At 40.0% G+C, this 24756-nt stretch overlaps 1 protein-coding gene across 3 annotated transcripts in view; it reads left to right on the forward strand.

Annotated features, from left to right (window-relative positions):
- Positions 1-24756, forward strand: part of kcnn4 (potassium intermediate/small conductance calcium-activated channel, subfamily N, member 4) — a 27999-nt gene continuing 3243 nt past the window's right edge. Inside the window, exons 1-7 of one of the 3 annotated variants that reach the window (XM_022209993.2) lie at positions 16-697; positions 6249-6344; positions 9332-9771; positions 17942-18077; positions 19805-19822; positions 20309-20419; positions 24335-24456. In XM_022209993.2, the coding sequence (XP_022065685.2) occupies positions 299-697; positions 6249-6344; positions 9332-9771; positions 17942-18077; positions 19805-19822; positions 20309-20419; positions 24335-24456 (1322 nt within the window). In that variant the 5' untranslated portion in view covers positions 16-298. The other 2 variants (XM_022209994.2, XM_051957434.1) reach the window with 2 other exon arrangements.

Genomic DNA, 24756 nt, shown 5'->3' on the forward strand with positions numbered 1-24756 from the left:
ACCTGCAGCCTTCCTGTGTGTTTGTACAAGGAGGCGTTTTGATTCCTTGAGTGGGCATCACGCACATGACGAGCACACGGACACTGAAGCGCACAAAGACTTCATTTGTGGCACACTGACGCACACTCTCGCAGTAATAAGCCATGCAAATGAGCGCGCAGGAGCCCGGCGCAGTGTGCAAATGGCATCAGTGCGCGTAACCACGCCGCGCCGGTCGGTTGGAGTGTTTTGGTGAAGCCGCTACTTCGATGAGCAACGGACGAGAGACGGGCTCGGTACACGATTCTCCCGTCGGACTATGCCTTCCCCAGCTCGGGAGGAAAGCAACGGGGAGAGAGGACAGGCGAAGGACGGAGCAGCGGAGAGAGGCGACGACGCAGGCGGACGGCTCGTGTGCGCTCTGGAGATGGAGATGACAAACCGCAGCCCGCACGGCGACTCCAAAGTGGATTATGTCAATAACTGCGATGGCTTGGTCGGTCGGAACTGCGGGGACTCTGCTCAAGTGTCCGTGCCGCTGTCACTTCACGGGAAGCGGACAACTCACATGGAGGGAGACGACCTGTACAGACTGCGGGACAGAAAGTTGTTATTAGAGGACAGAAAGCGTCTGTGCGCATTGGCGCTGGGCACCGCTCTGCTCGGGATACTGCTCATGATAATCCACGCCGAAATGTGTCCCTTTGTTTATAAACCGGTAGGTTGAAGAAATTCACCAACACTGATGTCTTGGCCAGTGGAAAGTTGATCCAATTAGAATGTAGTGTGTACGAATTGGCAACAGAACGAAAAATTTAAACATTTTGAAATGATTTTTTTTTTGTTGACACTTCAGCTGTATCCTTTCATCATAATCCCCACCACACTTTTCATTATATATACTGAGAAGTGTACATTATACATCTCAGTGAATTTTCAGTTCAGTTTCACAAATCCACTCCAAAGTTGAGCTGATGTGACTAATAGTTGTTTTTGTCTTTTTGAGCATATTGCAAAGCTTCTAAATTACAGCATCTTTATTTGTTTCATTTGCTCTGCACTCTGAACAGCAGCCAAATCATCCACAATAACATTAAAGTCACTATTGTGTTCTCAGCTGGTCAAGGTTTTTTAGTGCTAGCCCTTGAACTCATCATCAAATAATCAACAAAGTAATAACCTTGCTGTCAGCATCATGCAGGAACTAAAGGCTGTTAACACTTGATCCGCTGCTCCCTGTGCAGCTGTTCTCAAAATACTTTTCCACTCTAACATAATCCATATTAACCTATGCTGTATTTTATCCATAGCATATTTCAGTAACACAAACGGGCCATAATTGGTACAGAAAAACACCCTTACACAACTGGCTATATCTGTTGTCATAACAACTTTCTTGATTAGCAGGCAACGCAAACCCCATGCAGCACGACGGCAGAAATCTGCACCTGGGCTTTGAACCTCCCTGACCTGCTGATTAGTTAGTCCATTTCCAGACACACGCTTTGGTAGCACAGCCTCATGACATTAACATGCAGATCTCAGTGGATAACAATGCCAGGCCACACAATCAACAAATTATTAACTCCCCCTGACTTCCTACAGCACACGCCATTTCCACATGTGGAAAAACGCTCTCATGCATGCCGCAAAACATCAGACCACCTCCATGCTGTGAAGCCAGTGATTGATTACAGTGTCAAAGAGACCCACATTTCACACACACACACAGAGCTAAACTATACACTCCTTTGACAAACTTATGGAAATATCGCCTGATCCTCGCAAATATGCCTGATGCGTTCAGAAGGGCCGGACCTGGGGAAATGTGCTTGTGAAATGAACGGCATTGGCACAAATAGGACTTTGCGGTTCCAGTTTACAAATAGGAACCAAGAACAGGTGTTGTCAGACCATTCCTAACAACAGGCATCAGCTCTGGTGCTGTGGAAATGCTGATGCACTGGAAAAGTGTTCTATGCGGCAGTTAAAGCATATTATTTTGGAGTGGCTGCACCGCTGATTTAACCATCGCTTATGTAACTATTGCCAGCATTCATCTTTATACTTAATGCAACTCATAAGCTGCCACATGTGAACTGACACTACAGTAAAGTAGTTTTTTTTTATTGGCAGAGGCATCATTAAGTATGCTGCAGCATAGTTTGGAGCTGCCCCATCAAAGTTAACACCAGTCTACAAAGTTATATTTAAGCATACCTTTTCATGGTTATGCACGAAAACAGGGCTATTTATGGAACATTTTTCCACATTTCACCTCTTCCCCTGCAGCGAGATTGTTAACAGTACTTGGGGCTATCTTTCCACATCATTTAGTGTGTAATTATAGTGTTTGCGTGGCCAGTCTCGAAGGTTCTGTGCGTCTTGACTTTGGCTGAGCTAGTGGCAGGAGTGTGCTCTTTGACCTGGATGCAGCCTCATGGCATCTTTTCTGCAGCTTCCCTGGAATCAGTTCAAAACGGCAGCTACACACCGAGACTGAACAGCCAAGCATGATGTATAGTTGGTGGATCATTGTAAGGAGCTCTATTCAGATACGTGATTGCAAGACTCGAACAAAGGAAAGCAAAAAAATAAAACTAGGCAATTTCAGTTGACTCAGATCTATTTTTATGCAACAATGTAGTCATATATTGCTGTAAAAACATTTTTAAAAATCGCCTACAAACAACATTAGGCTTCCTTGATGCTGAAAAAAATGGTAAAATTACACAATAGACACATTTTTTAACTGATAAACACCTCAACCACTTTCAGAATTCCCAGAAATGTTACAGATAAATCGGTCAAATTCTTGCCCCAAGGAGGAAAGATGTTCTGCTCAGATTGCTACTGCAGTTTTAGAGCATCCTTCCATTCTATATATGAAACAGTAACTCTTGCCAGCCATTGCTTTGCATGTAATTTCAAACTTGGTAAAAAGGCATTCCCCCAACCACATTTTCCATCACACCTTCTCACCATTTGCTCGCCTTGACTGTTGTTTTCTATTTGTCAGATTGTTTCCTTTGACCTTAAAAACCTGCTGTCTTGATAGTTTCATCTTTGTCCTCTTTAATTTCAGGATTGAATGGAAATCGACCGCAAGCTTCGTATATTTTGTTTTTTATTCATTATTTTTGCATTCTGACTCTGCAAATTGTTTGCTTTTCGTCTTTACACTTTTCATTCTCCGTCTGATTTGACATGTTTTGCTGTTTTAAAGTGCCATCTGTCCAGGGATGTGGATGGAAATCCTAATGCGTAACGAACAGCAGTTTCCTTGTGTACAAGTTATGATTCATTAACTTTTCTTTCTTGTGAATTGCTGCAGTAAATCTACAGCTACAAAATGGGAAAAATGTTCTGCTTGGACTCCAGGACCTGCAATTAACCAAGAATGGTTCCAAAAACAAAACAGATTAATGCTTTTGCTTATTTCTGTATTTTACAGTTTGAAAACGGTAACATTAAAAAAATAATAATCACAGTAAATCAATATTATCATCCAGCCGTACAAGAATAGTAAAAAGCATTAATAAGAAGCTCTCCCAAGTGCTGCGGCCCACATTTTTTGTGATCTGGGTCATAATTTGACATTTATTTGACAGCATGATGCAATGTAGAAGCAACACGCCCACACACTGAAACCTGCTGCATATGGCTTGCATGCCAAAACACACAATGCTATTTTTGTTGAATCTGTTCCTATCATCACATACGACCCACCTATGACCCCAAAGTTTCACAAAACTAGCGCAAGAGCCGTTGACGTTGCAGGAAGTCGAGCTGCGACTGTACAGTGTGGCTCACATCCAGCTAATATGATATGATTTCTCTGACGCTCATCCCCAAGCAGCTCAGGAATCCTCAAGATGAGCTGGTTTGTGGTTGTGAAAACCAACCAAGAAATCTCTAATGTCACCTGATGTTACTGTAATATTCTTCCAAATTTGCACTGCAGGTGTCAGTAACGCCTAGTAGTGATTGCGTGGTGCCTTGTTGCAGTTTGGGGTTCATTTTAACTCACTCTGCAGATGTTTAACCATCTGTAATGTCTCCATAGATTAGCCTGCGCCTAGTATTTTCTATTCCTTTTCACATAATCTACGTGAAAGCTGATGAAAACACACTGCTTAACAAACCAAATTAGAAAACCAAAGTCAGATGCACGTATTAGTGTTTTGGAAAGTATTTATTTATTACAGAATAAAACAAACCAGACCACCATCTCTCGCATTGGATTCAGCGTTTCATATTTGAATTCGTCCGCTATCCCCTGGGTGGCCTGTTCTGGTGACAGTGGCTCAGTGTCTGTCCAAGACTATGAGAAACAATCCGTGTTACAGTTAACCCAAATTAGGTTCACCAGGCTTGAAATGACTGTTCCCAACAGGAAAATGTTACAAAAACTATTTAAGAAACCCAGCGTAGAATCATGCTGTTGAACTGTGTTTTGGTGTGTGGTGAAATGTTGAGCTTGTTGTGGGGTCTTCTAATTAGTCCTGGATAAAACACAGACGTGATGTGGATGCTACGGGAGAAACTGTGGAAAACAATGTACCTTGCCAACGGACGTCACACCACACCACCTACACGCTCGAGTTTCCTCAAGTTTGAAAGTTTGTAATTATCTTTTTAACTGTAAACCACATTAAACTGCACTTCCCGTTAAACACTTCCATTGACGTTGCATCCCTTGCACTGAGATGCCCGAATAAAGGATATAGGTGCCTCTTTAACCTGCTGAGACCAAGGTGGTGCTGCAGAGGCCTATAATTAGATCCTGGTTCAGTTTGTGAAACCAGTTTCTATGATGGAGATACACCGTCATGGTGCGTACATCTGTGCTTCAAGCTGTCCGTTCCCTAGAGTGGAAAGTATTTAATTACAAGCACGCTTGGTGCTTGGTTCTGTAGCTGAGTGGTTTTTTATGTGCTTTTTCAGAGTTCATTATAGAATCAGTCATTTCTTTTTCATTAAGCCTAATTGTTGTAAAATTTTAATGAAGCTACTCTTGGAAAGGCAAGATTTACAGATTAGCCTGCAGTTATGCTCTCCTATCACACTCAGAAGAACAATCCATTTAAATTTCTCTACTTCGTCTTTAATGGAAAAGAAAAAATAGACAAAAGCTTCATCTAATACAAAAATGGATAGTGAAATTAGAGAAGGACTAATTGGCTATGATTGCAGAAAACACACCCAATGACACAAGTACATTTTCCTTTGATATATTGCATACAATTTATTGATCTTTTTATCAACTGATGAGTGAAAATGTTCAAACTATCATTATCTCTATTAACTAATCAATTTTATTGCATATTTTATAGGCTATATTTAATAACATATGTTTTAATGTAAGTAATTTCATTGTTTCACATACGTAAATATTCCTCGTTAACCATTAAAAGGTGAAAAATACACAAGATCTAATAAACATCTCAGAAAATTTAGGCTACAAAATTTTTTTTTTTAATGGAGCATTACTGTGTTTTAGGGCTGCTGGAATATGAGTGGTCAGTCATATGAAAGTGTGAGAAGAACTTAATCCTTACATTGGGAAGTCAAAAATTATGAAAATTTGTATTATAAGGAATTCTTGATCCAAACTGTTCATTCACAATTTTCTGTTGATTGACTATTTGAATGGTTATCACATTTTTACTTCTCTACAAAGTAAATTTGATGCAAATTTGTCAACTTTAGTCTGAAATAAAGGCTCAAGTCGGCTCAGGTTCCACACTGGCTGCATGGTGCAGATTAAAAAGTTGTTGTCACCGAGTGAACGCAAACCTAATGCTCAGTTTGCCGTTTTTTGGTTGGGAAGCTGGTGAGGGATCAAGTCCTCCTATTTTTGGGTTCGTCCACATGGCAGTCATTCCAGCCAAAAAGAAAAAAGAACAAAAACCATAATGTTGAATTTGTCATTGTGGTAGAACTGTTATCTATGCATTTGGGTCAAATACCAATAAAATATGCAAGTACACAATGTGTTTACAGCAAATGGTACTATTCTAGTCCACCTTGACCTAAATGTCTGCCAGCTGAACTTCAAAGACAATCATATCTCTCCTTTTATACAATAATAACCACTTCCACTGTATTCTGCTACATTTTCCATCCATGTCAGCACCGCAGCAGACACAAGAGACCTTTCAGCTCAGGAACTTTTTCATAAAACCTTGACATTCATGGAAACAAATCACATTTCATCTGCTACAATAACCCTGATTTATCTCTCTTGGTTCTTATTTTCTTCCCAGGGCTCAAATGCCGCCTTAGTCATCAACTCTTCCATCAGCCTGTCCACTGGGTGTCTCCTGATCCTCATTATAGCTTTCCATTATAAAGACGTCAGGGTGAGTTTGCCTTTTCCCCTTTGGTGGATGCTCTGTGTGTCCGAGAGAAAGGGCGCGTGTCTGTACGATTGGACATGGTTGATCCGTATGCTGCAATTTGTGCATCGCCAGTAACATTTGATCCAAATTGGCGTGGTCAGAATCGTATTTTGCTAAAGATACTTGAGGGCACTTGTTTCAAAAGGAGCTCTCGGTCGGCTGACGGTAGCCTCAACACTGATTATCTGTGTTATATTTGCTGTATGCGTAAAAAAAAACCCTGGAGCAGAACCTCAGCCCACACAGGCATGCACACTATTGCAGCTGTGATGTTTTTCCAGTCCACATGGCCCGCTGCCGTTGTGTGTGAATTCAATATGCATGAGGGGATTTGGCTGAAATTGAACAGGGTAAACAGTCTTTGGTTTGCCCTCACACACTGACAGCATGCGTGCTCGATCACGTGCAGTACGAACAAGTGCAGAAAGCATCTGCACATCAGGAATAAATACTGAACAGCTGCTCGGGACTCTTTTAGGTTTGTTTTCTCACTTACTGAGTATTTAGTTTGACTGCAAGTCATGTGCATCTGATAGAAGATAGTTCCACTCCAAGTGTGTGGAAGAGATAAGGAATAGCAGTTTCAGGGTGGAGACTAAAACAGAAGGTCCGGTGCAGCTTTTATGCTTTAGCGCGAAAGACGACAGACCAAATCATCCAAGAACGTCAGGATGTTTTGTTCAGTAGCGCAAGAAAAAAGTGTCAATAAAAGTCTCGTGAACAAACTGTTGCATAACAACACTGTATATCGAGTAGATACCGACTTGTTGCTTCCTTTTAAGTCAACATACAAGTTTATCTCACAGTTTTCTGTTTGATATCTGTGGTTTACATCTTTAGAGGCCTTTACATATGTACACCTTTTTTCAGTCAAACATTTTTTAAGGCAAATGGTTTAATGTGAATCACAAAATGGCATTCCACTACAACTAAATTGCATTCTCAGGTTTGCAGTGACATATTTCCTGGTGGATTTAGTTTGTGATGTATCACAAGTACAACAATGCAATTTATCTTTCGCCTATCATTTCTTTACTGTTGCTCCTGTTCAGTCAAAAAATTAGATCTTACAGCACTCATAATGCTGGTACCTCAGAAAACAGAGAAGCATCAAACATGCCTTTTATTCCAAATCTTTTCTTTCATTGCATAAATCAGCAGCTTTTAAAAAGTACATACAGTTGCTTGCAATGAAATAATATTGCACATTAAGCAGAGACTGTCATGCTCATACACACCCAGTCAGCAGTAAAAAAAATAAATAAAAAATCACCTGTTCAGTTCTCAGGTGATATCGTTCAAAAGTTTGGGGTCACTTAGAAATGTCCTTATTTTAAAAGGAAAGCTTTTTTGCCAATGAAGATAACATTTAATTACTCAGAAATACAGTCTAGACATTGTTAATGTGGTGAATGACTATTCTAGCTGGAAATGGCTGATTTTTAATGGAATATCTACATAGGAGTACAGAGGCCTGTTTCTAGCAACCATCACTCCTGTGTTCTAATGCTACATTGTGTTAGCTAATTGTATTGAAAGGCTAATTGATGATTAGAAAACCCTTATGCAATTATGTTTGCACGTTAATAAAAAGTGTGAGTTTATATGGAAGACATGAAATTGTCTGAGTGACCCTAAACTTTTGAATGGTAGTGTGTGTCACGTAGAAAGGCAAGCTGGCTTGCATGCTGCAAAATGAGACCAGATGTAGTCGGCCATTCTGGTTTTCTTTTGGCATACTGCAAGTATTGGCACACATGTATGACCGTATGGGTATTGGAACGCACTCATGTTGTGAAAGGGTCATATTTTAACCCAACTATGCTATTTTTCTGAACCGAACCAAGTAATTTTGGTGCAGAAACCTCACCAAACTGTGAGTGAAAACAAAAGTCTAAGAATAAATAATTCCACATGGGACACAAACCCCAGTCTCCAGGGTGAAAATCACAGTGCCACCTCTCAGGGAGAAAATACATTTCTTTCAAAACTTAAGAAGAACGCAGTTTAGTTGTGTTGGAACGGAACTTTTGGAAGACATAGTTTGCCTCTGCAATGACCAGATTTTAACTGTACTGAACATTTATTGAAGATTTTGGATGGATGTGTTGGACATCGCTCTACACCACCATCATCAGAGTACCAAATGAAGGAATACCTTTTGGAAGAGTGGTGTTCAGTCCGTAATGTAGTGTTTCAGAGACTTGGAGAATCAGTGCCAGGTGCACTGAGGCTGTTCTGGCAGCATTTGGTGACCCAACACCTTACTGAAGCCCTTTATGTTGTTTCTTTTCTTTAATTTGTCACCAGTCTGTGCATATACAAACTTAAGCATAACATAGAAGGGGATTCTATAGAGGTACTTCAAAAAGTTCTCAGCCTGACAACAAAGTGTATAATTTGCATTTTAGGGCAAAACTCAAATTTTTGAAGTGATCAAAAGGAAAACGAGAGGAAAGGAGCTGGCTGGTATCGCTCCAGAACAGTGCACCAGTTTACACTGGAAAGATGGCAGTAGCAGCCAAATGTGGCTTTGAGCTGTGGCTCCATGAACCCTAATCACCCGCCCTACACCGTCTGTCGTCTATCTGTTTCCCACGCTGAAATGCAACTTTTTTCTAAGAGTGATGATGAAGTTTTTCATGCTGTTCAAGAGTATCTTGAGGTAGATGTGACCCTCTTCCACAAATGTATAGCGAAAAATAATGCAAAAGCAATCTTTCTCCGGTGTTGTTTTCTGGTGAGGGTGAGAACCTCTTGATGTATCCTCGTAAATGCATTTAAACTATGTAGAACACAGGATTTTATATTTGGAACAACAAAACTGAAAGATGTTGAGAGTGTATTGTGTGCAAGTTTCAGTTTTCAGAGTGGAAATGCGAGGATGAAGTTAAGATGTGACTGTATCTTCATTTAATCTTCTCTCACTGTCTTCCTCCATCTTTCAGCTGTTTGTCATTGACAACCACAACCAGGTGGACTGGAGAATTGCCATGACCAGCCACAGGGTCCTTGTGATCACCCTGGAGCTGCTGGTCTGCACCATCCATCCCGTTGGATCGTACTGGGAGGAAGGCCCCCGCAGCAACTCCTCTTCTTCAGCTCAGCTCTGCGTTTCCAGCCACCACGGCGAGGCCCTGCTGGGGATGGAGCTGCTGTTCTCAGTGCTGATGTTCCTGCGGCTGTACTTGGTGCACAGAGCCATCCTGCTGCACAGCAAAATGCTGCTGAGCGCCTCCTACAGGAGCATAGGCTCCCTCAACAATATCAACTTCACCTTTCGCTTCGTTCTCAAGGTACTGATGAACCAGCACCCGGCACGCACACTGCTGGTCTTCATCCTGTTCTTCTGGCTCACTGCGTCCTGGATGCTTACTCTGTGTGAAAGGTAGGGAAGACGACTGCATGCATGTGTGTCATCAAAACAGACTGACTGATCCTAATATTGTATTTCATCATTAGGGACCAACCACTAGAAGAAACAAGTGGTTGCACCAACCTTTAAAATTGATTGTTCATATCTGTTGTAGCCACACATTCTGTTTGGGGGTTATGTCCTCCCCAATATTGAGAAAACAACAATCCATCCTCCGTAATATACGGCCAAAAATAAATTAGAAATGCCTTCCTTTACTGAACCCTGTCAACAAATCTGTCTGTCCTTAATTTCTAATTATTTCTTAATTTATTTCCATTCCACAGTTGATTCCTTGCCTCAAATATTTAGAGCAAAGCCCCTTTCTGGTCCTCACCAGTAATGCAAGAGAGCAGAACTTAATGTGGAGCACCAGAGGGAGGAGAGAATCTGCTGTTAAACATTAGTTTCTGCATAGAAACTGTTCCAGAATGAGAACTGTAGAGAGCACAAGTGCAAAGCAATCAGAGCTCAGCAACATCACAAATCAGCCTTCATGAATATCGAAATTAAGTTGAAGCCACAGAGATGATCGTAAAGATGCCTTAATGTGTCTTATTCTGAGAATCAAAGTCAGAGACTAAACTTGCCGTTGAACACGTGATCAATTTATTTTCCTTTGGCATTCAGCCAGAAAATTCCACTCCCCAATCCCTGCAATTCTTAGAGCGACCAAACAAATTCAAAAAGCGTTTACTTTTCTGGATGGAACACCTAACTAGAACAAAACTGAATTCTACTCCTACAACTGAGCTAATAAGCTCCTGCAATGTGTTTTGCTTCTTTTACTTCATATTATATTACTTGTTTCTATTACGCTTCTCTTCACCCATGGTATGTCATGTGGATGCACCTGAACACATCACCTGATGTTTCCTGGGGTCATTGTGCTTCTGTTTTTCAACAACATCATACATTGTTACCTAAGCGACTCAGTCATCCCCAAGAATCTGTTAAAAGATATACGGATATATATGTCAAATATAGCTACTAATGTGACTCGGACTGAACTAAACGTGATGTTTTTCCGATGTCACTGATTGCAGTTCTGGATTTTTCAGAAGTACTCCTCCCAAAGTTCTGTTTTGTTTTTTTCCCCACAGCTGGCTGTGCATCTGATTCTTTTCTTCCAATTCTAATGTGCAACCAGAAGGCAGTTAGCTTAGCATAAACTCTGGAGTTTGTGGGCGAATCTTTATCTTTAAACAACAGGATTTATACTAAGCTCAGCAAAGTCTGCATCTACTTACTGTTGCTTCATTCTTAGGATAGCTACAGGAGAGAGGTATTGATGTTCTCATCTGCATTTCTGCAAAAGGATAGCTATATGTTGTCTCAAATATTGAACTTTTTTTTTCTTAAACATACAGAATGAGCGTATATTTTTGCAGAACATTAGAACGAATTGAATGCATGTGTAAAATCTCACCAACCCAGAATAAACATAGTAGAGAGCCATCATTACTTGAGGGACCAAGCCCTGTTCAGCAAATAGTAACCGATTACAAAATGTAGAAAAGTAGCTGAAATAAGGCTTGTTATTTACTTTTCACAGTAACTACCAAAGCAATTAGTCTTCCCATTTCAATTCTTCAGTGTTCTTTATGAATGCGATCATTAACTGCTGTTAGTTATCATGGATTGAGCAAATATGTGACCGCCCAATGTCACATTCACCATTTTTCAATAAATCCAAGTCAAAACAATCATATCTCATAATACTAGGATTTGAAAATAAGTAAAATGTTCAAGTGTTCCACCCTATCACCTGTACAAATGTCCACTTACTTCTTACATGTAGACTAGACCAGTGGCAGAGCCAGACAATTTTTATAGAGGTGACTAGTCTGAAGCCATTACTCACACCGGAGAGGCACAATCTGTTAATTTTTTTTCCAGCTGTAGGCCAAATAGTCATTTTACAATTTAAACTGCATAAAATAAGCACTAGTAAGCACATGTAAGACACAGTTCAAAAGTGTTTTTGTTATCTTTCCTGGTTTTGGCTGCAGGTTCTGGTTAGTTGAGCAGTGTGTCTCACTTTTTTCCAGAGCTATTGAAAGCAGTTTTCAAACCTATAGTTTTTATAAATTTATACAAGAGCATACACTAAATCCACAGCTACAAATTCATCACAAATTCTGTGTTTTCATACAAAAAGATACATTTTTATATTGTTTATATACTTTTCAGTGGCACCAATACAAACTCTTTGGATGGCTAAAAAAGTCAGTGCCGACCTTTTTCTGGTTGGTCAGAAAGACTCGTTTGCGTGTCAGTTCAGTTTCTTGTCATTCGGACATATTAAAAACATGAGGGAATGAAATTTGTACCGAGGTCCAGCAGCGTACAGAAAAAAATAACATTTTGCAGTAATTATATAAGATAGTTATGATAGATAAATTTTTAACTAAAAAAACTAAAATTTTAGAATAAATGGAACACAAAGTAAAAACAAGAAAAGCTCTCAGAGAGCGCAGTACTTGGTCAAAGCTGCCCAGTTGTTGTATGGTCTCTGACGGATGAAATCTTTAAAAAAAAGTTGTAGTAGGATCGCAGTCATGTGATCTCCAGCAGGCAGCTGACTTAATGTTCACTAGTTACAGTGACACTGTGCCGCTATCTACAGAAATCTTTAACAAATCTGTGGATCTATACTGTAAGCCGCATCACTGCCAAAATCTAATCATTTGGTCCTTGTGTCTTTTCTGACCTTCCCTGAAAATTTCATCCAAATCAACTGGTCTGTTTTTGAGTAATGTTTCTAACAGACAAACACACAAACCAACACCAATCATCGCATAACTCTGTCACGCTGATAATATATGTTCTTAAGGGAAAAATCAGTACAGTAATCAGATGCAACTCCAGTTTTAAGAGCATGTACGTAGCCATCTAATGTGCCTCACAACTGGTTGCATGTGGGACAGGCAGATGTTAATCTGTGACAGCCACAGCCACCCTCGGCCACCTTTTGGTTCTGCCCCTGACAAAATCACCAATGTGCATCCACTTGCTTTAAAGAGCTTACATTCTACTTTTTGGGCTTCTCCTTTTCCTTCATTGTGTTAATAGCTACATTTTTGTGCATGTAAAAGCTTTGCAAAATTATAAAGCCCAAAATTTACGTAAGTCATTCTCTCCCATAGAAAACAATGCTTCCAATATATCTGAAATACCTTGTTTGAAGTCCAGACTTTTTTCCATAACTTATCTACATCACCGTTTGCATAGCACCTAACTAGCAACTAGTTTGGCCTCAAACACAGAATTGACAGTCTGCTGTTACTTCCTCACTAGACCCTCTTCTGTCAGGGACACATCCCTATACTCAAAGATCTGGGGTTTACAGTATGTAACCAGCTTCATCAGTCCAGCTGACCAATCACAACAGAATAAGTTTTTTCAAAAGGGGGCTGCAGGAGACAGAAGCTAAAACTGACTCTTTTTAAAAAATCAGTGCAGGGAAGACTGGGTTAGGCAGTTCCAGAGTTGGCCTTGACCTCCCTGAGGCGCCAAGCAAAATTCTGCAAAGGGGCCCTCCTACCTGAACTGTGAGGAGTCACAGCTGACACTCCAGTACTCCCACTTCAGTCCTGCCTTCTCTAAAACAGTTTGCTCAAGCTGTCCATATGAGAATGCATCAACCTATAATGTCAATCTGTTGTTTTTCCATTTTGTCCAGAGACGTAAATACATCTCGACCGTAAGAGTAGACAATCATCGTCTTGTTTAAAAGTCACACTCATCTAGACTGGTCCCTGCAGAAGTTGCAGCTGAAAAGTTCAGTTTTGTGCACATGTAAGTGAACTCTCTTTTCAGAGTTGCTGCTTATAAGCCATGTTGTATTTCACTCTTACTTATCAGGCACAAAGTCACGGAATACAGCCATGAAAGTGGTTGCAAACAAGGAAGACACAGCCAGGCCAAGATCTGCACTTTCTAGTTTGATCAGACTAAAGACAGATGCTCTGCAAACTAGTGCATCGACTTAATATCATCAAACTTGGAGAAGAGAGAAAACAAGTTTTCCTGGTTGTTGCTCCTGACGTGTGCTCTCGCCGTGTTATAATAGAATATATTGCCATTTGCACAGGTACACTGGAATTCTTGTATGTGACTCCGAGTCAAAATAATAATAATTTAGCAACAATTAAAAAGAAGCAAGAACCATGAAATAAATCTAACTAAAATTTAAATAAATGACTCCGAGAGCTACGCAACAACGCACACAGGGAAGCACCATCTTGGTTATTTTTTTTCTTCATCACCCTCTGAGTAAAGTTGACACCTGCTTTGACACAATGGGAAAGGCAGACTTTTTGCATAATTTGTAGGGCTAAAGGGCTGCCCAGCCACCTACTTTACTGAAGGGAAATGTAGCAAACCCTTCAAATAGGCCTGGATACTGTCAGCAGGATGTAATATCAATTGATTTTATTTGTAGAAAAGCTTTCTTTAAAAAGGTGATTTATGGGAAAATAATGAAACATTGCACAGCGGGAGAGAAAGGCAAAAGTTTATGGAACATTTTGCTCTTTTTCTTAGAATAGCCGAAAAAGTTTTTAAAACGGTTATTCATAGCACTCAGACACAAACACAAGCTACAACTCTGTCTGCTATCGTGATCCAAATGTCTACTCACTGTTACACTCATGTTCACTGGTAGTTTAAAATTCCTGCTCAAACTTTGATGGTCAATTTCACTTTCCTATTCAAAATGCATTTCCAGTGACTGATTTCATAATTCTCATCTTCTGTTTTGCGACTCGGAGCCAACTAAATGTCAACCTGATCCTCTGCAGTCTGTTTGGCTGTTTGAACAGCGTGAGGTCATTTGTTCATTTGAACCTTAATGGGAGGTTTTTCCCTTCGGTTTTCCGTCTCCGTTCTGTATGTTTTGATTTGTCAAAAGTAATAAAAGAACGTATGACTGATAGCTGATAAGACCACCAAACCTTTTAAGTGTTACAACAGTCACTTTCTATACGAGTTGATTGACACATCCAGACTGACAGATAGAGACAATTGTGCGGTTTCTGCCAAGTGTACATTGGACTTGTGTTTTACAAGTTTACACAAGTATCTACTTCCTGACTTCCTGAGTGCTGTAAAGTAGCAGCAGTGATAAGATAGTTTGATTAGCAGACCACACCTGTATCAGCCTGACTGTAGACATTGTGTCTTTATGTGGTGGAGTTACAGGCAGATTCGCAGACATACTGATAAAGTTACACTTCAGGTTCGCACTTTAGTGTGCAGGCGCCTACAGTTTCTTATAACTGTCAAAGAAAACAATATATACCAGTAAAAAAGTTCCTGGGCAGAAATGTATCTTCCATTATAGAGAATTCAGTATTATTTTTACAGTGGTATACAGCTTTAACTATTTTTTTAATGTTTTAAGTCTTGATGAGTAACAATGCAAGTGAAAAGTTAAACAGGCGTTTTGATCAAAATCCATAAACCAAACACTGACAAAACACATGGATCCCTTAAATTATTTTCAAGAAAACCCTCTGATCTCTGCACTGTTTGGCCGTTTGTTCCTCGTCTCATGTTTTTCACTCACTCTGGATTAGTTTGCCACTGTGATATTGAGTTCTGCACCTCTATGGAAACAACAAAACCATGCAGTATGACACAGTTATGTCACTTAAAAATTCATTTAGCGAATATTTTATTTTTTTGTTAAAATTGAGGGGAAAAAACTGCATCAACTTGTATAAAATTTTTCTAAATGCCCAGAGATGTTACCAAACTGAAAAAAAAACATGGAGGCTGAACATGCTAGAAATATTTTACTGCTGACAATTTTGTGTTTGCTTTCATATGTGCCTCCCATCTGCTCTGAGTAAACACCGCCTGCAGTTCAGCTGTGATGTCCCTGAATATTTGTCACAACTGTTGGTCACAACCAGATCCCTAATGGATTCACACTTGTGCAGAGGAGCGCATCATTTTTAATTTTTCATAAACTTTGGCTAGTACAAGCAGTGTATTTTTCACATTTTTTGGATTACGTGTCAGATAAGGTGATTTTAATCCAATATCATGATTTGAAGCTTTTTCCTTCAATAAATAATAAGTTCAAGGTTAATCAGAAAGTTGAAAATTGCTTTTGTTTCCACAATTTCTGGCTCTGATAAATAACGTAGTTTGGGCAATTTGATGTTAAAATCATCAGTGGCCTTTGGAGTTCAGAGGGAAAGGATGTATTGGATATTCATATTGCAGTTAAGAGTCAACCTGTAGTGGAAGTGTACCCCCAATATTCAAATTAGTCAAACTGAGTTGGGCACCAGATGGAGTAAAGGTTAAACTTCACCTGTCACTTTAAAAGATATTTTCAGGACTAGTTAAAGGAATAGCCTGACTAAATGAACTCTCTCAGTACAAAAAAATAAAAAATACAAAACCACACACAAATAGAAGAGGATCAAAGTCATCAAGTTCATCGGATTAAATACCACTTTAGTCAAAAATCAAACAGAAATCTCACATAGACAAAAGTCCATTCATTCTACAGAACCCCAACTAAAATAATTCTATTTCTGTATCCTGATAAGGACAGTCAAAGACCTTCAATTAATGAAGATAAACTTCCAAAAAATATCAATTCAACAAGGAATCATTTCAGTTCATTTTAGTGCATCTCAGTTCATTCAGCTTGTTTCAGTGTGTTTTAGTTCAGCTTTTGAGGTGGGCGGGACGCACACCAATCATCCACAGCATTGTGACCACTGACAGGTGAAGGGAATAACTTTATCTTGGTACAATGCAACATTGAGGAAACCTTGAGTCCTCACATTCGTGTGGATGTTTAGCATGTACCACCCACCTAAACACTGCAGGCCAAGCAAACAGTACCCCCTCAGAGTGTTGGTGAGGAGCTAGGAAGCTAATGAAGGTAGAGGAGGCTAGTCCAAGGCATAATGTAGCCTGAGCTGAGGCAAGAGGAAAGGGGAGAAGCCTGGAGATTTAGTAAGAAATAAAAGAGACTTATCTCTACTGTGGTCCAGTCAAGACTCAGACATCCATCCAGAAGAGGTGGAATGAGGAGCATCCAGTTTGTTAGGGACCAAATATTGCACATCCAGCTGGTCCTGGCTCAACAGCTGCTCCATTTACTTTAATACATGCAAACTGAAGCAAAGATAATCAGAAGATGGATTTGTCTTTCTGAAATATCCTTTATCCCAGCTCTCACTTCACTCCCCATTGTTCTTCAGGCCTCATTTGTTTGCCACACTCAGCTCACAGGTGCTTTAACACCTCACTTCCTGTCTACACTTCCTGCTGGGAGGAAAAAATGGACTCTTCCGTCTGTTTCAATTTTCTTTTCTGCTACAAATGATTGATTTTGAATATGTAGCATCTTTTGCATTACAAGGATTTGACAAACTGATTTCTGATCAAATAAATTCTTTTTAAAAATGCGTTAACTTACTTTAAAGATGTAATATATGCATCATTTTAAAAACAAAAGCTGGTACTGTGGAAGTCTTCTTTCCATTTAAGTGAAGTTTAGTGTGGGAGTTTCCTTTTTTCCCCAGAATGTTCCACTTTAAAGAAGGATAATATTCCCATAACAAAAAATTCAAAAAATTAATTATTTTTTATAGACAATAACGTTTGAACATTAACGTCCTTAAAACATTTTCCAAATATTATATCTAGATTGTTGCTCATTTGTTGTCATTTAGCTTTGTGCAAATATTAAATAAAAAGAGCATTCTATGATCTGCAGAATGCTACAGGCGAAATGTTTTACATTTGTTAGTGCATTATATTGCAGGAACGTTTTATGCGAAACATTCTGTCATCTCAGGTCTCAGCAACATCGTAAAATTTTTAATTTTTGAATGTTGTATTGCACTGGTTTATTATTATCGTTTTGTGGCCTTGATAACATCCTCAAAACATCCACTGAATGTTGCAACTGAAACTTTTTTGTGAACATTTAAATGTATAGGAGCATTATTTAAAGTATAAACATCTTTAAAATATGAAAATGTGATTCAGACTTATTTTTTTTACAACTTTTAGCAAATATTAGCCAATGTTATGGGAACGTTCCCTGCTAGCTGGGATCCATACGAATGCATTTAAAGTGATTTCTTCCTTTTTTCTCCCCCTGCAGGCAGACCCAGGCTTCCACCGGCCACATGGAAACAGCTCTGTGGCTCATAGCGATCACCTTCCTCACTGTGGGCTACGGCGATGTGGCACCGAAGACCAGCTGTGGCAAGGCAGTGTGTCTCTTCACGGGAGTCATGGTAGCCGATTTCCTTATTGAAAAATGTCATGCAAGCTGTAGATTGTTTAGAATGCAATTGAAGATTAGACAAAATTATTGTTAATAGAGGAATCGAAAAAAAGTTTCTCTCTCACCTTTGTATTGGTTTGGGGTTCATTATGAAACACAAAGGTTTTAGAAGATATGTGCAAATTTATTCATCCACTGGATGTTTTGGCCTCTTACCAGAAACTTATTCAGCCAGCACAGGCGTGGTGATTTCAAGACATGTAATTCTCAGATTGATAAGCACGGGGAGGCGGAGATGTGTCATCTTTGTTTCACTTCTGTATTTGTTCCTGATGAAACCCCCTCATACACAAAAACAAGATGTTCTACTGCTGTTCCTTTCATGTTGTCCTGCTGTGGTCAAAATTTCCTCCTTTCCTTAACTTTTATTCCTGTTCTTCTCTGTTTTGTCCTGTCCTATTCCTTCTCAGCGGGCTATGCTCCACGATTCATGTCCTGGTTTCTTACCTCATTGCTCCATTGTGCCGCATTTCAGCCCATTCTCCATATATTTTCTCCTGATTTCTCTTCCACACTGCTCCATAGCATCCTCTCTGGTTTGCTTCACTCCCTTCTGTTCCATTGCAGCAACTCTTCCCCCATTTTCCCATTCATTTTTCCAATTTCATTTCATTTCAGGTTAGTTCAGTTTGGTTCAATTCTCTCCTTTACTTTCTGTAGCCCCAGCCTGTTCTGCGCTGTTCCACCAGTTGTTTTGGATACACTGAACTCTTCAAAAATGCCTTAATTCTCTGTGATTTAGATCCCAGCTGTAAGTTAATGTAAGGTCTTTATTAAGTGTGTTATTTAGATATTGAGAAATTTGTCATTTCTAGTTAAGCTGATTCTATCAATGAAAAAATCGAAGTGACCCAAAATACACCCTGTCTTACAGTTTTTATGGAATGCAAACATTCTCTTGAGGTTAAGATTGAATAAGGGTGGAGATGAAGGTCGGGGATAGAGTTGAGAGTTAAAGGGATGGGGAAACTACAACTGAGATAAGACACAAGTTACAGCAAACAGTAAGTCACTGACAGCAAGGAAGGACTGTTTGTCTGAAAAGGTGATAAATCTTCCTGCTTTACATTCCAGTACGAGCAGATAAGAGTCCCCACCGTGGCTCTGGATGTGGGCACAAGTCCGGTTTAGACACCTCTGTGACAGAATGGAAAACAGTCTTCCCGATCTTTCCCTCTCCCTTTCTCCATCTCCCTTGTTTTTATAAGTTCCCCCCTTATAAGGGAAAACTTTCCACCATATCCATTTTTAGGTGGTTTATTGCCTTTGGCACCACTCCAAACAGGAGGGTGTGCCAACCTGTGCCCATGGTTTGGAAAAAAAATAAATTTCCCCCACTCCCATCATCAGGGCAGCTCTGGGATCCAGCGACTGGGGTGATGCTCACACCTGTAATATGGCCGAGAGCCTCCACGGTCAGAAACTTTCGGCTTCACTCCAGCTGTAACTCAATTTGCAGCTGCTCTCGGGGGTTGACAACACTGTTTGCGTCCCATCACTGTGTGTGGACGGATCCGAGGAAAGAGTTTGTACCTCCCTGGTTTCGCAGACGATGTAATGATAGATATTTTGTGGCTGCTGGAGGGAGTGAAGGATAAATATATCTTTCAAAACTCTGGCTTATGCTCACGCTTGGTCTTTCTCTCTCCCCTTCTTTCTCCCTCTCTCTAATGCAAGCTGAAGAAAGGAAAGCAGGTAAAAAAAAACCCAAAAAACTTCGTCATTATCTGTGGTGGACGTGAGCTCGGTGCAGTGTTTTGTCTTTTTTGTGTGTGACTTTGTGGATGAGGTTTGCTCTGTGGCCTGTTTGGATATTTACCATCAGTCTGTAGTTCCCTGTCCAGCAATAGCACAAAGCTATTCTCAGAGGAACCCCACACTATTATAGAGCCATAGAGGCCTGTTTAACCACTGAACTTTTTGTGTAAATATAACTTTGATTTATTAGACTAAACCATTTAAGGTATGAAGATCAACACTGAGTTTTCTGAATAAATTCTTTCCTTTGAGGGCAATAACGGAGCAAGAGAAACAAACCCCACTGTTAAGGATTTAAATCCGTTTTTCTTTCACCGTCCTGGATCAGTCTTACATAATCACTGACAATCTGTGGAGAAGACAGGCAAGTGGTGGTGCGTACAGTGCATGAGAAACCATGCTAACAGCTGTGTTGGGTTTCAGGGTGTAGCCTGCACCGCCATGCTGGTCGCAATCGTAACAGAGAAGCTGGCGCTGAACAAAGGAGAGAAACACGTGCACTACTTCATGCTGGACATCCAGATCTCCAAAAGGGTAAGAGCATGCATTATTTTCCCAGCACACATACATAAAAATGTTGATTTAATAAGAAACTAATTGTAAATATGAGAAAAATGTAGTTGTGCATTTTTCTTTGCATCCATTTGACAATTGTCTTTATTGGAAATATATATATATATATATATATATATATATATATATATATATATATATTTTTTTTTTTTATTTTATTTTATTTTTTTTTCACATGCTATTTTGCATTCCTGGTACTTCAAAGATGACACTAAATTCTGCCTCCTTCATATTACTGCTGTTTCACGTGTGGTCATTATTATTTCCTACCGTCCAGCCAGCTGTTCGTTTCTGTTAATTATATTCCCGGTATGAAAACCAGCTTGCAGACATTTGAAGCTTGTTTAAGTTAGATAATTCTTGAAAATGAAGACCGTGCCCGTGTTTATTGTTGTCAAAGTCGCTGGAACATTGCGAGGTAATTCAGATGTAAGTGCAGAGTGATTTGAAAAGTCTGTGCTTCATTGCCACGCAGCAATAATACAACAAACTAACAGCACTTTGGTATGCGCTGGAAAAATGCTTGGTAGTTATGTAAAATATGATGTTTGTACTGAAGGGACCAAAACATGTGAAATTCCCAGTCGGTTAATAAGAAACCAGATTAAAGAAGAATTCAAGAATTTTCTGCAGAGTAGCTGATGAAAATAGTCTTTACTAATAATCAACTAATTTTAATTATTAACACATTTCCAGCTCAATATAGGTCAAATTATTGATTTTTCACTTTAAAAATCATCTTAACTGTAGAATCAGAGGCCTGTAGGAAGCTGGATTTTAGTTAGGGAGGTAACTTTAGGTTCAACTTTGGATTCTTAGGAATACATCGGTGGTTTAGTGCTTACTGGAGTACACAACAACTGTACCTTGTGCTGCACCTAACCTGTTCCAAAACAGACTATTTTCAAAACAACAGATGTACACGTATAAAAGCGCTGCCTACTGACCAGTCAGCTCTCTTGGAAAATGCCGTCACCATTCCAGGAAGATTCCCTGGAGCTCAGTGCGTAGGATCGTGAGAGAGTCTCGTCTTTCCTAATGAGCATAGATATGAAAGATATAGATTATCAGTGGAGGGAGCAGGACTCTTTTAAAGCAATTTTTCTACTTTCTGGGCTTATATATAATGATATAATCCTGACATAGTAACCGATTCAAGCATTTAGGCCTTCTTGACCTTATCTTTGCAAAAACTCTGCTTACCGGTTTGTATTCTGCTTTTATATTTGTTGTTTACTTTCTCCCAGTAGCATTTTAATGTTGCCAGGGCTGCAGCTGAAAGAATCAGGCTACAACTGCCTTATAAGAATACATCTGAAACATATTCATTTCATTGAACACACAATTGTAATTATAGTCACATTTATTCGTGCCAATGAAGAAGCAATTAATAAGTGTAGTAGCTCGCCCAGGCTTTCATTCCTGCTTTAGCTGCAGCAGCTGTGCATCTGTCAGCCTGTTTTGCATTTTGACAATCTTCATATTGGTTCGGGGTTGTAACATGGTTGATGGCTTTGTACAAATTTCTGCAAGAGTCTTTAAAACCAAGTCAAAAGTTCAAACTTTTTTTTAATTCCTAACAATTTCTACCACCGGACATAATCAGTATGCTTTTTTTTGGTCAATTTCTCATCTTCGATGACCTCTATCTATACTGCTTTATGAAAATCTAACAACCCTTCACTTCAAATGACATATTTTGCATAGTGTTTTCTTCTTGTGAGAAATATATAGCTCTAGATCTGAGTTTGGTCATCTGGTGCTGTCACTTTTATATAAATGTATTTTAGAAAATCTGGCTTGACTTTATAAGTTGATAACCAGCTTTGCTTGAATGATTAGCTGTTGTTTGGCTTCATGAAGCCTGATAATGAAAGCTGATCCTGGATTTATTAACTTGCCTAAACATAATGGATTATAATCTACATTTAATTAGATATACAAAGGTACTTCAAAAAGGTCTTGGCCTCATCTGGAAACAAGGGATGTGACTCTCGGTGTGGCGGCATCACCAGTGTACTATGTGCTTTATATCACTGTCCACAAAACTCTAATGTATGAAGCAATCAAAGTAAAAAAGAAGATGAAAGCTTCGAGCTGGCTGCTGTTGCTCCAGGACTCACAGCATCAGGTGGCAGAAGCAGCCAAATTTGGCTTTGAATCATTTCCCCCGAACATTACTCACCCGTCCTGTACCGTCTGACTTGTTTCCCAAACTGAAATCAAACCTGCAGGTCGACGCTTTTAAAGTGATTCTGAAGTCACGCATGCTGTTGAGGAGAATCTGGAAGCTTCTGGTAACAGTAAAGGATCAGACACATCAGAGGATCAGAATCAGACCACTCTGCTAATACAGGTGTCAATCAGGACCCAATCTGCGCAAATGTGTTAGTTGGTAAGAAAGGGTGTGACTGTGGAAGTAGAAAAGGTGAAGCTCTTCATCTGAGTCTGTTTACTCAAAAAATATAGAATGAAGAAGATTCTGGTACAACTAGAGCAAGTGCGTTGAAGTTAAAGGAGACTAAGCTGAAAAAAAACCACAGTCGTTCTCCTGTGACTCTTTCTGGTGAGGCTGAAAACTTTTAAAGTACCTTTGTTACATATGAGAGTAGTGAAGTAAGTGAAAGGAACTACAGAAGCTGAAAGTAGTGGTTCTTCTTAATCACATAAACTTCCCCAAAAATACATTAACAGTCAGGTAGAATTCCTTTCATTACAGGTTACGACGGTATAAGTTAAGACAAAAAAAAACACATGGATAGAGATGTCCACACGGATGCGTCACAACTTTCCATGTTGCATGCGTGTTTTGGCTTTTGATTCCTTTTTAAAAAAAAAGTGATTATTTTGGTCCCTTAATAAGAGACACGAGAGAACAGGATAGTGTGGGAAAAGAGGGGGGAGATGAGATCTGCCAATGTCTTTATAGGCCTTTCAAGGCGTCAAACAGAGGAAATAATCTTATCTCTGTCAGGAAAGAGACTTGTGTCAGGTCAGGACGGCGCGGCAGGAAACCGTTTGAGTGTGCGTGAAAGTGCCTTGCAGAGCTGCTTGTAAGCGTGGAAATGTTTCAAGAGTTCGCTTATTGATGGTAAGAAGAAAGAGGTGGAAGAAGGAGCTTAAAATGAAATTGCAAAGAAGAAGCATAAATGTGTAAGGACAGATTGCTTGTGCTACAGCTCCTTGCCAAATTGTAGAGTAGTGTGTAGCTGCTGTGGCTGCACTGCTTCGGAGGATACAAGCGTTTCCTTTCTCCTGGTGGCTGCATCCTGTCACTAGGTGCATCTTTACGCCTCACTCATGGTTGTTTTGGATTGTGTGTGTACGTGCATCCTCCTGAGCTATCTGCTGCAGTCCAGATTTACACCGATGGGAACAAGGGAAGACATCTGGATGCAAACACTGACAACCTCTATTAATAACCCTCACAACAGGACCAGAGTGACATCATCACAGGGCAGTCACAGTGATTTGGGCAGGAAGGCAAACAGACACAAATAGAATCAAAGAGAAGAGTGCAAAAAGGTGATACTGGAGAAATCTTGCATTGTCAAGGCCCGACTTTAGCCTGTTATGGCCTGTTTTTCAGATTCTTCTGTATTACCGTGAGTCTCTCGGCGAAAATAAGGCCTAATAGTTCTTTATTATCTGAAATCAGCATCATAGAGCAGAAGGGTGGAACAGGAAAAACTATCTGGATTTAATCAGCTTGCTTGGATGACTCATGCTTTTACATCCTGTACTAAAATGTCTGAAAGATTCAAACAGCTCTGTGTGATTTTTGTCAGTCAGGCCTGCTGGTGTGACCGGCTTTATCTCGGTGCTTTCATCTGCTACTTGGAACCCCAGTTCATTTTCTTCCGTCTCTGTTTCCAGATCCGCCACGCAGCTGCTAATGTGCTAAGAGAATGCTGGCTCCTGCACCGCACCAACCTGACGAAGGGCAACCGCGGCGAGCACCGAAGACACCAGAGATGCCTTCTGGAGGCCATCAGAGTGTGAGTTACTGTGCCGCAAAGTGACGCCTTCGGGCAGGATGTCTGTGTGTGTTTGGGCGAGGGGTGTAAGAGGGTGGTGGTTTGTGCATCTTGCATGCGTATTTTATGGGTCATTAACTGAATGTCAACATGTTTAACCACAGAGTCATCGATTTTAATGGATAATTTAGATTACTAGTTAGGTTCGTTTGCGCCTTTTATGTGGGCAGGGCATGTGTGAACAAAGGTCCACCCTTTTATTGAGCAGAATGCATGCCAAAGCTGTTTCTGGCGAGTAACTCATTAAATAAGACAATAATT

This window comes from Acanthochromis polyacanthus, chromosome 12 (assembly GCF_021347895.1).
Source record: "Acanthochromis polyacanthus isolate Apoly-LR-REF ecotype Palm Island chromosome 12, KAUST_Apoly_ChrSc, whole genome shotgun sequence".
Classification (NCBI taxonomy): domain Eukaryota; kingdom Metazoa; phylum Chordata; class Actinopteri; family Pomacentridae; genus Acanthochromis; species Acanthochromis polyacanthus.